Source organism: Cavia porcellus, unplaced genomic scaffold, assembly GCF_034190915.1.
Source record: "Cavia porcellus strain 051 isolate PalLab524CR breed Dunkin Hartley unplaced genomic scaffold, mCavPor4.1 scaffold_20, whole genome shotgun sequence".
NCBI lineage: Eukaryota > Metazoa > Chordata > Mammalia > Rodentia > Caviidae > Cavia > Cavia porcellus.
The window spans coordinates 21,129,432-21,143,168 of record NW_026947503.1 but is presented as its reverse complement, the minus strand read 5'-3'; the positions used below and the strand labels follow the sequence as shown (position 1 = coordinate 21,143,168).

The 13,737-nt window shown below is 35.5% G+C and overlaps 2 protein-coding genes across 31 annotated transcripts in view; one reads left to right on the top strand and one right to left on the bottom strand.

Moving 5' to 3' along the window:
- Pign (phosphatidylinositol glycan anchor biosynthesis class N) overlaps positions 1-11,920 on the bottom strand; it is a 132,334-nt gene extending 120,414 nt beyond the window's left edge. For 16 of the 20 annotated variants that reach the window (XR_010041377.1, XR_010041375.1, XR_010041385.1 and 13 more), the window contains exon 1: positions 11,724-11,895. The gene's annotated coding sequence lies outside the window, so the exon portion shown is untranslated. The other 4 variants (XR_010041383.1, XR_010041384.1, XR_010041381.1 and 1 more) reach the window with 4 other exon arrangements.
- Positions 11,921-12,084: 164 nt separating this feature from the next.
- The window catches only part of Relch (RAB11 binding and LisH domain, coiled-coil and HEAT repeat containing), a 112,714-nt gene continuing 111,061 nt past the window's right edge, over positions 12,085-13,737 (top strand). For 7 of the 11 annotated variants that reach the window (XR_010041373.1, XR_010041374.1, XM_063231516.1 and 4 more), the window contains exon 1: positions 12,085-12,853. Coding sequence is in view for 9 of the 11 variants with exons in the window: in XM_063231516.1 (XP_063087586.1) it covers positions 12,334-12,853 (520 nt within the window). In the remaining 2 variants the exon portion in view is untranslated. The remainder of the gene's footprint in view (positions 12,854-13,737) is intronic. The other 4 variants (XM_063231515.1, XM_063231511.1, XM_063231510.1 and 1 more) reach the window with 1 other exon arrangement.

Here is a 13,737-nt window from a genome sequence, read left to right as displayed (position 1 = left end):
ATTTTACTCTATGTACATTTTTACAGAGGTACATAATTTCACTTATTAATGTTTTTCTTTTAACATACATTAGCATATCTCACAAAAAATCACAAATCATTTATATTACTTTATTGTATGGGAAAATGTTAATTTTCTTTTTTTTTAAATTACTTTATTTGTTAATATTAAGAAGAAAAGGTAAAACAAATTTTCACAACAAAATAATGGAAAAGTAACAATTGTTGATAAATTACACAACATTATCTTTAGTCACTCAAGTACAAAATATGGGCATAAAACTTACTTCAATCAATATTAGCACAACCTTTCCTATTCAGTGAACTAAGTGACACTAATGGTATAACTAACTTGCATTTTTTTCTTTTCCCTTCTATCCTTTCTCTTTTCCCCTATCTTAGTTTCTTCTTTTAGTTTCCTTCCATTTCACAGTGACTATTGTATATTTTGAACCTTATGGTTTCACATGTCACTGTGGTGTGATGTTTTTCAATCCTTCTGGGAAGATACACAGAAGGGGAATACCTGGGTTGAATGGGACCTCTAATCCTAATTTTTTGAGGAATCTCCACACTGATTTCCACAGTGTTTGTACTAGTCTACTCTCTAACCAACAGTTGTAAAGGGTTTCTTTTTCCCTACAGAACCAGGAGCATTTTTTATTGGTTGATATATTTTTTTAAAAAATTAAATGATTTTTTAATGAATAAGGGAGAGGATGAGATAAAAGGGGGCATAACAACATAACAATACAGGTTAAAGCATAACACTTTCAGCAACCTAGTGCTTCACCACCAAATAACCCAACTTAATAGTAGTTACCATAGTGTCTTTTTCTTTGAAATATTTGAATATAACTTCATATGCTATAGCATCAAATATATCAAGACCGTGTAACACCATTCAAGTGGGTGAAAGCATTGTAGAGTATTTAGAACCAGCTAACAGAGAAAAATGATCAATGGTTTCAACATTATCTCTTTGCCTATAACAATTTTTGTTTATACTACCACATACGATAAAGTCCAGCAAGTTACAACATAATAAAATCAATGGAGACAGAAGAACCATAGTTTGGTATGGCTTTAAGACAAGATGTTATTAAATCAGCACTAGCTGTTATTATGTCTTATTTTCTTCAAAGTGGCTGTTCATTGCATCACCGGCCATGATATCAAACAGCCCAGAATAAAGCCATTCCAAGTAATGAGTGACAATTTTGTAAGGCTTCAAGGCCATATAATGGGGAATCATGGTTATCATGTACTTTTATATATTTGATTCATTTCCTACACTAGGGAAACTATTCGGAGTTCACAGATGCGAGTTTGATTTAGTTCACTTACGAGTATGGTTTCAAGCTGCGCCCATTTATTGATAAATACCTCAATGTGATCCTTCTTTACAGCTGAGTAGTACTCCATTATATAGAAGTACCACAGCTTTTTTATCCATTCCTCAGTTGATGGACATTTGGGTTGTTTCCATGATCTAGCAATTACAAATTGTGCTGCTATCTTTTTTCCTCTTTTAAATAAATAAATAAATAAATAAATAAATAAATAAATAAACATATTATCTAGACAAAAGAAATTCACAAAGAAACAACAGTTTTACTACACCATAGATCAAATAAACTTAATAGTTATGTACAAACACAGTTATCTATGTAACAATTGCAGAATATACATTCCTTCCAATAATTCACATAACTTACTCCAAAATATATAATATTTTAGACCATTTAGAAAGTCTTAACAAATACAAAATTACTGAAATAATGACTGTCATAATATCAGATCATAATGTAGTGAAACTTGAAATTCACAGCAAGAATAACTATGTAAAAAATTTAACTTTGATTGGCAAATCATTAATGAAGGAAAAAAATTTAAATTCCTTGAATCAAATTAAAATAGAAACATAATATGCTAGAATCTCTGGGATACGACAAAACAGTACATATAGGAGCAATTTTATGAGTGCCAATATCAAAAAATCAAAGAGATTGCAAAGAACCTAATTATGTATTGAAGGCCCAAGGAAAACAAAAACACTAAAACCAACTAATAGATAGAAAAATAATAGAGATTATTAATAGATAATAAAAGAACAAAAAAATCATTGAAACAAGAGTTGGTTTTTTATTTTATTTTATTTTATTTAAAGGGAAAAAAAGCAAAACAAAAAAGGAGTAATAATATAGAATATCCTTTTTATAGCTGAGTAATATTCCATTGTATAAAAATAACATATCTTTTTCATCCACTCTGCAGTTGATGAGCATTTTGGTTGTTTCCAAGATTTAGCTAATACAAATTATGCTGCTAAGCAGTTGGTTTTTTGATAAGATAAATATAAACCCTTAGCCAAAGTAATCAAAAGACAGACAAGACTCAAATCAAGGGCACTACAAAAAAGGGGATAAGGAGATTATAATAGGCATCACAAAAATGCAGAGGAACATTGAATCTATTTTAAAAATATACATGCCTAGAAGAACAAGAGCCTAGAAGAAATGGGTAAATTTCTAGGTACACTGGACCTAACAAAATTGAACCAAGAGTATATAAACCTAAATACATCAATAACAAGGAGAGACTGAAAACAGTAATAAAAAAAAGTCTCCCAACAATGAAAAGCCCAGGAACAAATAGATTGGCTGCAGAATTTTTACCATACCTTTAAAGAAAATCTAATAGCAATGCTCTTCAAAATACTGCATGAAACTGAAAAGAAAGAAATGCTTCCAAATTCACTATATGAAGCCAGTATCACCATGATACCAAAACCTGATAAGGACACACACACACACACAGAGAATTTAGAGATCAATATCCTTGATGAATATAGGCACAACAAAATTTAATGAAATACTTCCAAACACAATTCAATAACATTAAAATGAAGATACAACATGATCAACTTGGTTTCATTTCCAGGATACAAGGACTATTCAATATATACAAACCAAAAAACATCTTATGCCACATAAATGAATGTATAAAACAAGGGTGAAAAAAATCACATTATCAACTGGGGTAGAAAAAGCCTTTTAAAAATTCAACATCCCTTCATGATAAAATCCCTAAAGCAACTAGGTACAAGATCATCAAGATCATAAAGGCTATGGTCTGAGAAATCCATAGCTAGTAGCACACTCAATGGGGAAAAACTGAAAATATGTTCTCTAAAATCAGGACCAAAACAAAGATGTTCACTCTATACACTCCTACTCAATACAATACTTGAAAATTTAGCCAGAAAAGAAATAAAAGAAACACAAACAGAAAAGGAAAAAAGTCAAATTATTATTTGTAGATATGATCTTACACATAAAAAACCATAAAGGCTCCCCCCAAAAATTTTAGATTTGATAAAAAAAATTCAGCAAAGTGGCAGGATACAAAATCAATGAACAAAAATCAATACATTTTCTGTGTACTAATAATGAAGTTAGCTAAGAAAGAAATCAAGAAAACAATTCTATTCACAATACCTTCAAAAAGAATTCAATAAAATACCTAGGAATCAACATAACCAAGCAGGTGAAAGACCTCTATAGAGTAAAAATCACAGGACACTAATGAAAGAAATTGATTATGACATTAGAAGATGGAAAGACCTATCATGATCATGGATCTGCAAAATTAATGCTGTTTAAAAAAAAAAAGGCCATTCTACAGATCTACAGCAATCCCTATCAAAAGCAAAGCTACAGAGTCATTGCAATCCCCATCAAAACACCAATGACATTTTTCATAGAAGTAGGAAAAAAATCCTAAACTAATAATGGAAACACAAAAGACCCAGAACAACCAAAATAACCCTGAGCAAAAAGATGAATATTAGAGATACCATAATACTCAATTTCAAAATATCCTACAGAGCCACAGTAACTAAAAATAGCATGATACTGGCATAAAAATAGGTACACAGACAAATGGAATCCTACAGAAGAACAGAGAGAAGCACATACAACTATAGCAAACTGATTTTTGACAAAGAACCCAGAAAGCACAGAGAAAAGACAGCCTCTTCAACAAACAGTATTTTAAAAACTGATTATCCATACATGTAAGACTGCAACTAGATTTCCATCTCTAGTCCTACATAAAAATTCACTAAAAATGTATCAAAAATCTAAATATAAGACCTGAAATTAATTTTGAAATGTTAGAATACAACTCATGGAAAACACTTCAAAATACACAGACAAAGACTTTCTGAGTAGGATTTCAATAGCTCAGAAAATAATAGTAAGAATCAACATTAAAAAGCTTTACAACAAAGGAAAACAAGAGACAACAGAATGAACCTTTGCTTGTTACTCTTGAGATAAAGGATTAATATATAGACTATATAAAGAACTCAAAGAACTTAACTCCCAAAGAAACACAATCCAATCGGCAAATGAAGGGAACAAACACTTAGTCAAAGAAAACTACAAATGGCCAATAATTTTATGAAAATACCTATCAGGCAAATGCAAATCAAATCTACACTGAGAATTCATCTCATCCCAGTCAGAATACAAAATACAATGAATGAGGATGAGGATGCAGGGAAAATGAATTTTATAACTCTTAGTAGAATGTAAATTAGAACAGCCACTATGGAAATCAATACGGGGTTTCTCAAAAAAGTAAAAATAGAATTACTCATATAAGCCAGCTATAGCACTCCTTGGATTGGTAGAATTAAGGGTATCATAGTAGAGAGATACCTGTATACTCATGTTAATTGCAGCACAGTTCACAAGAGCCTGGGAGCCCATCAATGAGTAAATGTCTAAAGAAATGTGGATCAAGAAACTCTGAAATATTATTCAGCCACAAAGAAGAATGAAATTATGTTATTTGCAGGAAAATTGTTTGAAACTGAAAACCATGTCAAGTGAAACAAGTGAGACACAGAAAATATATCACATTTTTCCTAATATAAAAGGAATGAACATAGCAAAAGAAGAAGATTAAACAATAGGAAGGTAATAAGGGGGAGAAAAAGGATTTAAAGGATGGGAAACATGGGAATGGATATAACCAAAATGCTATATGCATACATAAAAATGCCACAAAACCCAGTATTTTGTAAAAACAATGACTTCCAGATTTCTCATTTGAGGACATGAGTGGTTATTAATTTAGAAAAGGAACTGATTATCTTAGCAGGAACAGAAATAAAGAAGTATTGAGTATCTCCTTTTGGACATATAAGTAAGCTCAAAAGACATTATAATAAGTCAGAAGATTTTAACCATGAGAATGACCCTGACAGATCCATTACTGAAAAAAAGAAAAGAAACAGTTAATAAAGTAGAAGGAAAACGAGAAGGACTGTTGAAAATGAAAGAACTGTGTTTCAAGTATCGAGTGAGCTTTGTCAGATTACTTAAAGGCTGGAAGAAGAAAATGATAGCAATGAGTGATTTTAGCAAGTGAAACTGTTCACTGAGAAATATTAACAGAGTAATGAGAATTGAGCCCCATTAAAATGGATGTTTGAAACATAAATGAGAGGTGATAAAAGAATGACTGAGAATAACTGGGAAAAAAAGTAAAAATTGATGTAGTATCCAGAAAAAGTTTTCCTAATCCAAGAGGTAAGGAATGATTAAGAATTTACAAAGAAAGAATGATGTGACAGAAAGCTTGACTGCAGGAAATTAAATCTGTTAAACGAAAGGGAAATGGACTCTACCGCACAGGTAGAGGAATTTGCCTTTCCAGGGTTTATCCAGGACTTTTTTGCTTTTAGAAAAAAGTCTTGAAGCCACGGAAACCTCTCAATTTCAGGAAACTATTACTGGGCTCAACAGGCTCTTCCGGTGGCAAGTGGGTTCTCATTTTTATGTATCTTGTGTCATTCCTTCAAAATTTCTCTGCTCACATAGAGGCCCCCTCCTACTTTCCTCAATCTAAATAATCATATACTCAGTATAAGTTATTCAATGTATCTCTTCCACTATAATATAAATTCTATAAAGACAATGATGTCTTATCTTGTTCACTGTTATATGTCCTGCTACTGACAGAGTAAGAGCTCAACATAATATCAATAAATTAAAAGTAAATTTAGCTGAAACTTCAACATTTATTCAAAATCTACTATTTTTCAAGTATTGTGCTCAACAAGAAAAATGAATAGACATGGAAAAATGATCAAAGAAAAGCAAGAAAGTAAGTGTACCTCAGTATAATATATAAAATACAGAAGGACATTCAGATAGCACAATGAGCCAAACCAAAAGAAAAGACTTTAATAATAACTGAACCTTAAACAACCCTTCGAAGATACACAGAGAACAAGACAACAAAAAGACAGACATAAGAAATTACATAACAGTCCATTTTCATTAATAAGAAATTTTTGTGATAATTCTTTTAGATCTAAAAATTATCTATTAATGTATGTTTCTATCCTTGAAAATATGCTTACATGATAGAAATCACTGTTAGGTGTGTATTTTTGTTATTCTTTCTGACTATAAAGACTCCGTCAGAATGCATTTCTCCTGTTTAACAGATTAGTCTAATATAAACGGCTATTTTTTGATGCACTCAAGTAAGTAAAATTTATTTTTTCAATTTCATTAAAATATAACATATACAAAAATAGACTTCAGTCTAATTTTGATAAAAATATATATTCACATAACCACCAGCAGAATCAACAAATAGTGATTTTGTCACTTCATAAAGTTCTTCCATGTCCCTCACTAGTCAATTGTCGGTGTAGAGCCCTAACCATAAATAACTACAGTTCTCTCATTATCCATGGCAGAATGGCTCCAAGACACACACACACATACACCCATACCACAGAACAATCCACAGATGTTCAAGATTCTCATCTAAAATGCCATAATATTTGCATATAACTTATGCATATTTTCCCTTATGCTTTAAAGCACCTCTGGATTATTTATAGCATCTAATACACTGGAAAAATTATGTAAATGGCTGTTAAATTCCATTATCTGGTGAATAATAAACAAGTTTTCCTCAAATATTTTTAACTAGTGGTTCATCAAATCCAAGAATAGGTAACCTATAGATGCAGAGACCTGTACATGTATGCATGCATGCACATGTGTATCTGTGTAGTTATACACATTTATATATAAATCTTGTTCACAGTGCTTTTCATTAAAATGAAGCTTTAAACTAATACAATTCATCAAATCTATCCTCTGGAGTTGTCTCTTGAATAAGAAGTTCCTCTTGTTTTTAAGTTACATGTCTTTACAGTTTTAGATTTTTGCTTTTTTAATTTTTCATTATTGAAAGTTTTACGTATTAGAAGATATGAGAAAATGATCAAATTTTACACTTTGACCAACTGACAAGTATTAGTATAACTAACACTTTAGAATTTGCGAAGAAAAATTCCACATCTAAAACAAACATGGGTTTAAATTTAAATCTTGAGTTTGTTGCTCAAATAAAAATTAGAAATATCTGACAATAGGAAAGAAACAAATCATTTATTCACAAGGAAACACTATTATGCATTTGCAATGAAATAAAACTCAGATACAGATATATCTCACAATAGGATTAACAAAAAATAATTTTAAGGTATCTACAGACTTTGATTTTTTTCTCCCTAATGAAGTTAAATTTCTTGAAACACTAAATATAGCCTTTATTCTCCAACCATCTGTTCTCAAACAGCTTAAATTAACCCTTGTTTTCATTACTTTATAGAGAGAAAGCTGTACTACTATAGCAAATGTGAAAACATCTAACAGCTAGTTTTAGTCTGTGGCTATTAAATTCACTTTGTATGTGTGTGTGTGTGTGCGCATGTGCGTGTGCATGTGTGCTGTGCTGTAGATCACCTCATTTTTTTTCAAGGCACTTTCATACCTTGGCTTCTGTAAACACAAATTAATCCACATTACTCCTCTTATTTTCCATTTCTTTCTCTGACTAATATAAAATAGTTTCTTTATGGTCAATAAATTTTAAAGTTATTCAAAACTTGGACACAGGCCATTTTTTCCTTACCCTATACTTTCTATCCTGAAATGTTTAATTGTATCCCTAATTTCACAATCTCAGGAGACAGCACTGCCTTGCACCCACATATGCAGCAAGTCAAGAGTATATGGAGCTATTCATTACACTATTCTTTCCTCACATTGAACCCAATAACCCAGTCTAAATCTATTCATGTCTTATTCTCCATTGGCACTCTGGTAGCCCATCACTGTAGACCATCTCACCTGAACTACTAAAAATACAACAGCCCTCCCCATACAGCCTCTGACCCTTTGACATTTCATTTCTTGCCATGTAGAGAATTACTCTTTTGTGGTTTTCAAAATGTAAATCTGAATATTTCAGAACTTCATAATATCCTCAGTTATCTTTCATTATCCTAATCAAAACTAACAGGGGTCTATAAAGTCTGTGTCTTCTTTACAAATCTTGGTTCATAGTACTCTCCCGTGCTGCATGGTTATCTCACCTCACTGGCCTTTTATTCAAGTATTCCATACCCCATGTTGCTCTAGTATCTTTACAGACAAAATTTCTCTCCACAGAATGTACTTTCAACCTATCCTCCATCCTCTCTCACTTCTGTGTTTTCCTGGTATCTCCTTTCAAGTCTCATTTCTTCAGACTGTGCAAGCTAAGAAGCCAAAATCTTTAGTTTGTAATTACATAGCTATGTCTTTGACTGCTAGAATTAATGTCTCTATTTCACTGTAATTCCATGACAGAAGGAAAGGGCATCACTAGCATCCATCAGAGCCCTATGCATTTAGTATGCACTCAGAAGTGTGCTGACTGAATAATTCAGGATTACAGTTCAGTACCATTTCAAAAATAAGTGCAATATGCACTACAGCCACTAGAGGCTGCGTTGTTTCTCTTTTTGGGCCTCCTGGACAAGAGCTATCCCCACATCATGTTTCAATGATGATAAAATATCAACATGCATATGCTATCTTTTTATTGCCAAAAACATGTATATTAATATTACATATTTCTTTTTAAAGGAAATTATTTTATTCAGATTTATTGAAAAAAAAAACCTTTATTTGCTATGGATGAATTGCTTGGAAATCTCCAAACTGTATAATCATTACAAGTTTAGAAAGACATACCCACATACCAATAAAAACTGTATCAGTCTTATAGCTATAGAATGTTTATCACACTGAGAAAACTAAAATATTAGGTATTATTAAAACTTTAAATCAAAAACTTTCATTTAAAATGTTACTTTTGATTACTTTGACTATTAAAGCTAAAAGACAATTTAACACTAATACTATTGAAGTATTTCTAAAAAAGCTCATATGCCACAAATGATGTTATTAATGAAATATTAATATAAATAAGATATGAAATTCAATGACTATCCTTATTATTCAAAGGAAACATTATCTGTAAAAGCCTAGATGAATGTAAATCTTCCAAGTAGGAAGTTTTCCAACATTATTAATAATAAATTACAAGTAGAGATCAGAAATTATTAATATTCTAGTGTGTTCTACTTCTTATAAATTTTTAATTGATAACTAAAGCCCTACATATTGTAGGGGGAAAGTATCTACTGTGAAGATAGGCCAGTTGATTTGTTATAGGTTTGCACTGTCACATTAACAAGTCCAGGGCTGGGGCTGGAGATTTAGCTCAGCGGCATAAGCGCCTGCCTTGCAAGCAGGCATTCGTGAGTTCGATCCCTGGCACCGATAAAAATGAAAAAGACAAAAAAAAAAAAAAAAACACAAGTCCAGGGCTCCTGGATAGGAATTAGGACACTACAGGTTTTACAGGAACTTGGTCATGAAAGAATCACATCAACTCCTTACAACTCTGAGGAAATACATTAAATTTATTTCAATTTGCTTTAGAATTCAAGACCCTAACTTGAAGCTATTCTCTCTTAGAGAACTGGCCTTGAACTAGCAGAGAGCCTCCTGCCTTAGACTCCAGAGCACTGAGATTACAGTAGTACACCACCAAGCCTGGTAATATTCACAATTTTGACAGATGAAAGCAAATGAGGCAGGAAGCTAGGTTTTAATTTTTTAAGGTTTCACAATAAATATTGCTTATCACTGGGGTCTGAACTTAGGTTGTTACTCTGATTAGCACAATTTTCTTCAGGAACCCTAAGTGTAGATTTCTAAAGATCCCATTACAGAAATGAAAACCCATTTCTCATGTCCTTTCTATTCCATTCAATAATCTTATCTTTCTATATTCCAGAAATTGTTTAAACTTTTAATCTCTCTGGAAAACTCAATTAAAATAAGGGCCACCAATTTCTTTTGCTAAGAAGGCTGTATTTTGATACTACAGTAATTTTTCTAATGCCATCGTTTTTTCCTCACATTTTTCAATATATGGCAGAGAAAAATATATAGCATTAGAACATCAAAAGTGTTACTAAAAAATGCTTCAAAATTCTAAGTCCTAATACTATTTGGAGGGGGAGCCTTTTTGGCAAAAATCAATCAAACAAAAAATTTCCAAATCCCTACCCGAATGTAAATTTTTGATTATTGAGCCTGGGTAGACAGAAATTAAAGCTTACACTTAAATGTAGGCATACTTTCACATGGAAATCAATAACCTGAACTAAGGTTATACAAGAATGCTCTATGTCTGTTTTTCCACACACAAAGAAGATATTTTGGTTATAACTATTGCTATTTATTTTGGTGCCTACTGGAAGCTGTACAGTAATAAAGGAAATCTAAAACCCACAAGTGGCAAGTATTGTGTGAAGAAAATAGAAGCTATCAAGAATAGCCTAAAACTGGTGACTGGAAAATTTTTATTGCCATAGAATGAAATCAAAGACAAAGATAAAAAATAAATGTCGACCTTCCAAACTTAGGAATATAGCTGCCTTGCGTACCGACGCTTCATAAAACTCTCATTCAACTTTTAAAATAGTAAGTTCTACAATCAAAACCTTGATTCTGAGTTGGTAGTGGTGGCGTTTGTAATCCCGGCACTCCGGAGGTTGAGGCAGGAGGATCACAGCGAATTCAAAGTCAGCCTGAGCTACACAGTGAAGTCAGGTAGCCTAAACTACACAGCGAAATTCTGCATAAAAAAATTAAAAACTTGATTCTGGACCAAATGAAGGAGTCAGAAAGGCTCCAAGGCACTGTGGGACAAGAATGCCTCTGGAACTGAGACTAATTACATTAGTTCCTTTAAATAATAGGTTTCACTAGTGGAGTTCGAATATTTATTAGTGGCTTGGTCATTAAGCTCTTTAGGCTTAAGCTTACTTGTTTTTCTACTGTGAAAGATGATTTAATATTTGAAACTCCTTCTTATGCAAATTTGTACAAAATCCTGTTTATTGAACACCTAATAGCTTGCTGTACAAGTCGAGCTGTCTACAGATTCCGGCAAATCCAAGTCCCAGAGTCCCATTTTCCATTCAGTCTCTCCTCCCCGCACCCTACAACTTTGCAGGACTAAGTTCGAGAGGGAAGGCGCCGCTCCCCGAACCGCAAGTCGGTGCTGTCACTAGGCCTCCACAACGAGCAAGTGCGTGGCTGGGTAAGGCTGGCGCCAAATTATGACTACTCCCCTGAGCAATTTACTATCGACGCGCAAAAAATGTCATTGAATGCTACGGGCGACAAAAGGTGAAGCGTGTTAAGGAAGCGGCAAGTCCGCAGGAGTAAGATCACAGCTTCGGGGTCATCGCACTTCAGCGCACTGGTTCCTAGACTTTACCTGCGGTCCGGGTCAGACCTGACTTCGGGAACGAAACCTTCTCAGGGCGAAGGCAGAACCCAGCGGCTTTAAAGCTCTCAGGCAAACTGAATCTCTGTCCCCTCAAACGCTAGGCCACAGGGTACCCTTACTGCACCTGCACAATCGCTCCTCAGTCGCCGAACGCCCCAACACTTACCCCGCCGCGGCTGCTCTCGCGATAACTCTCGGGCCAGTCCCTCGTAACTCCGGCCAATCCTGAAAGAGTAGGGGCGGAGTTTTGCGTTTGAGCCCCGGAGCGGGTCCTCCACTCAGTCAGACACGTTCACTGAGAATGGGAGGAGCTGAGACGTTCTGGGGCGGAGCGAGGGCAAAACACGCACAGTTCTCGCGAGAGTGGATACCAGGAAGACGCCTGCAGAGCCGGCTGCTGGTGCAGCGACTGCCGAGGGGGTGGCTGGTACTCCCCTGGACTCTATTTTCGAACCTGCCACTGACCTCTAAGAAGGGAGGCAGGCACTGGTCTGGCTGGAGTTGTACAGGTGCGCAGTGCCTGCTGCAGCCCATGAGGATTCAGGCTGCGGCCTTTTGGATATAGTTAAGAAGGCGCCCACACTACTGACAGAATAAGATGGCGGCGATGGCGCCTGGAGGTGGTGGCAGTGGCGGCGGCGTGAATCCATTCCTCAGCGATTCGGATGAGGACGAGGACGAGGTAGCAGCCACCGAGGAGCGGCGGGCAGGACTTCGGCTGGGTGCCGGCGGTGGTCTAGATCCTGGCTCTGCGGGCTCACTATCGCCACAGGATCCCGTGGGGGGCTGTGCGCGACCCGGGCTCTCTGGGGAGGCGTCCGCGGCCACAGTAGCCTTGGGGGGTACAGGGGACACCCCAGCCCGTTTGTCAATTGATGCAATCGCGGCTCAGCTGTTGCGGGATCAGTATTTGCTGACTGCCCTGGAGCTGCACACAGAGCTACTAGAAAGCGGCCGCGAGCTTCCTAGGCTGCGTGATTACTTCTCCAATCCCGGCAACTTCGAGAGGCAGAGTGGGACCCCGCCGGGGATGGGGGCGCCTGGGGTCCCTGGAGCAGCCGGCGTTGGAGGCGCTGGAGGTCGGGAACCGAGTACAACGTCGGGCGGGGGACAGCTCAGTAAGTGGACGCAACCAGTCTCGTTCCTACGGGGTTGTTGGGACTGTGAGAAGGTGTTTCTGGGGTATGGTGACTATCAGAGCGCTTTAGGGAAGAGAGAAAACGGGATGGAGTGCTTTTTATGGTGGAAGCAAAAGGCTCCTGTAGTGACTGTTCCAGGCTTTGGCTGGTGTTGCACTTGCTTCTGACTCCTCTGTTGACGTTGGTACAGTATCTGTAAGATATCAAAGTTTCCAGTTTACTGGCTATTTCACTCCTTAAGGCTCCCTTGTGAACCGACTTATTGCTGTAAATCTTTTGCATTTTTCTCTAATCCGAATCTCACTACCAGCAAATGTTTGTCAAAATGCCCGCAGTAGTTTTTTGAATCAAAGTCAAGAGAGAAAAAATAGAAAATGTTGCTACCCTCTAAAAGTCCGATGCATGTAAGACCTGTTGAGTGAAATTTCTGATGCACAAAAGTTGTTCTGAATAAAATCAATATAATTACATTTCAGTGCCTTAATATCAATAGTGTCCAAATTATAGCAAAGCTAAGGTGCAGAGCAGTCAGCTTCTGCCTGTATTCAGTCTCCTGATCCAACCAGCATGCAGGCTTTTTTCTCGCATTAAATAGAAACTTAAGTTTTTCGTTTCTTGTTTTTTTTAAATTTTGCTGTAATCATTTTTAGCAACTAAAGTAGTCATTTGCCCCATTCATCATTTATTTATAAGCGTTTTTTATAGTTTGAAAATTTACAATTGAAGATGATCTGTAGCACTTCCAGTATCCTCCTTTTGAGAGGGATCTTAGACTTTCTCACTGGTGGTGAAATATTTTAGTCTCTGATATAAGGCCAATTCGAATTTATTAACAAATGCTAAAGCTCAGTTTTTAAAACTGT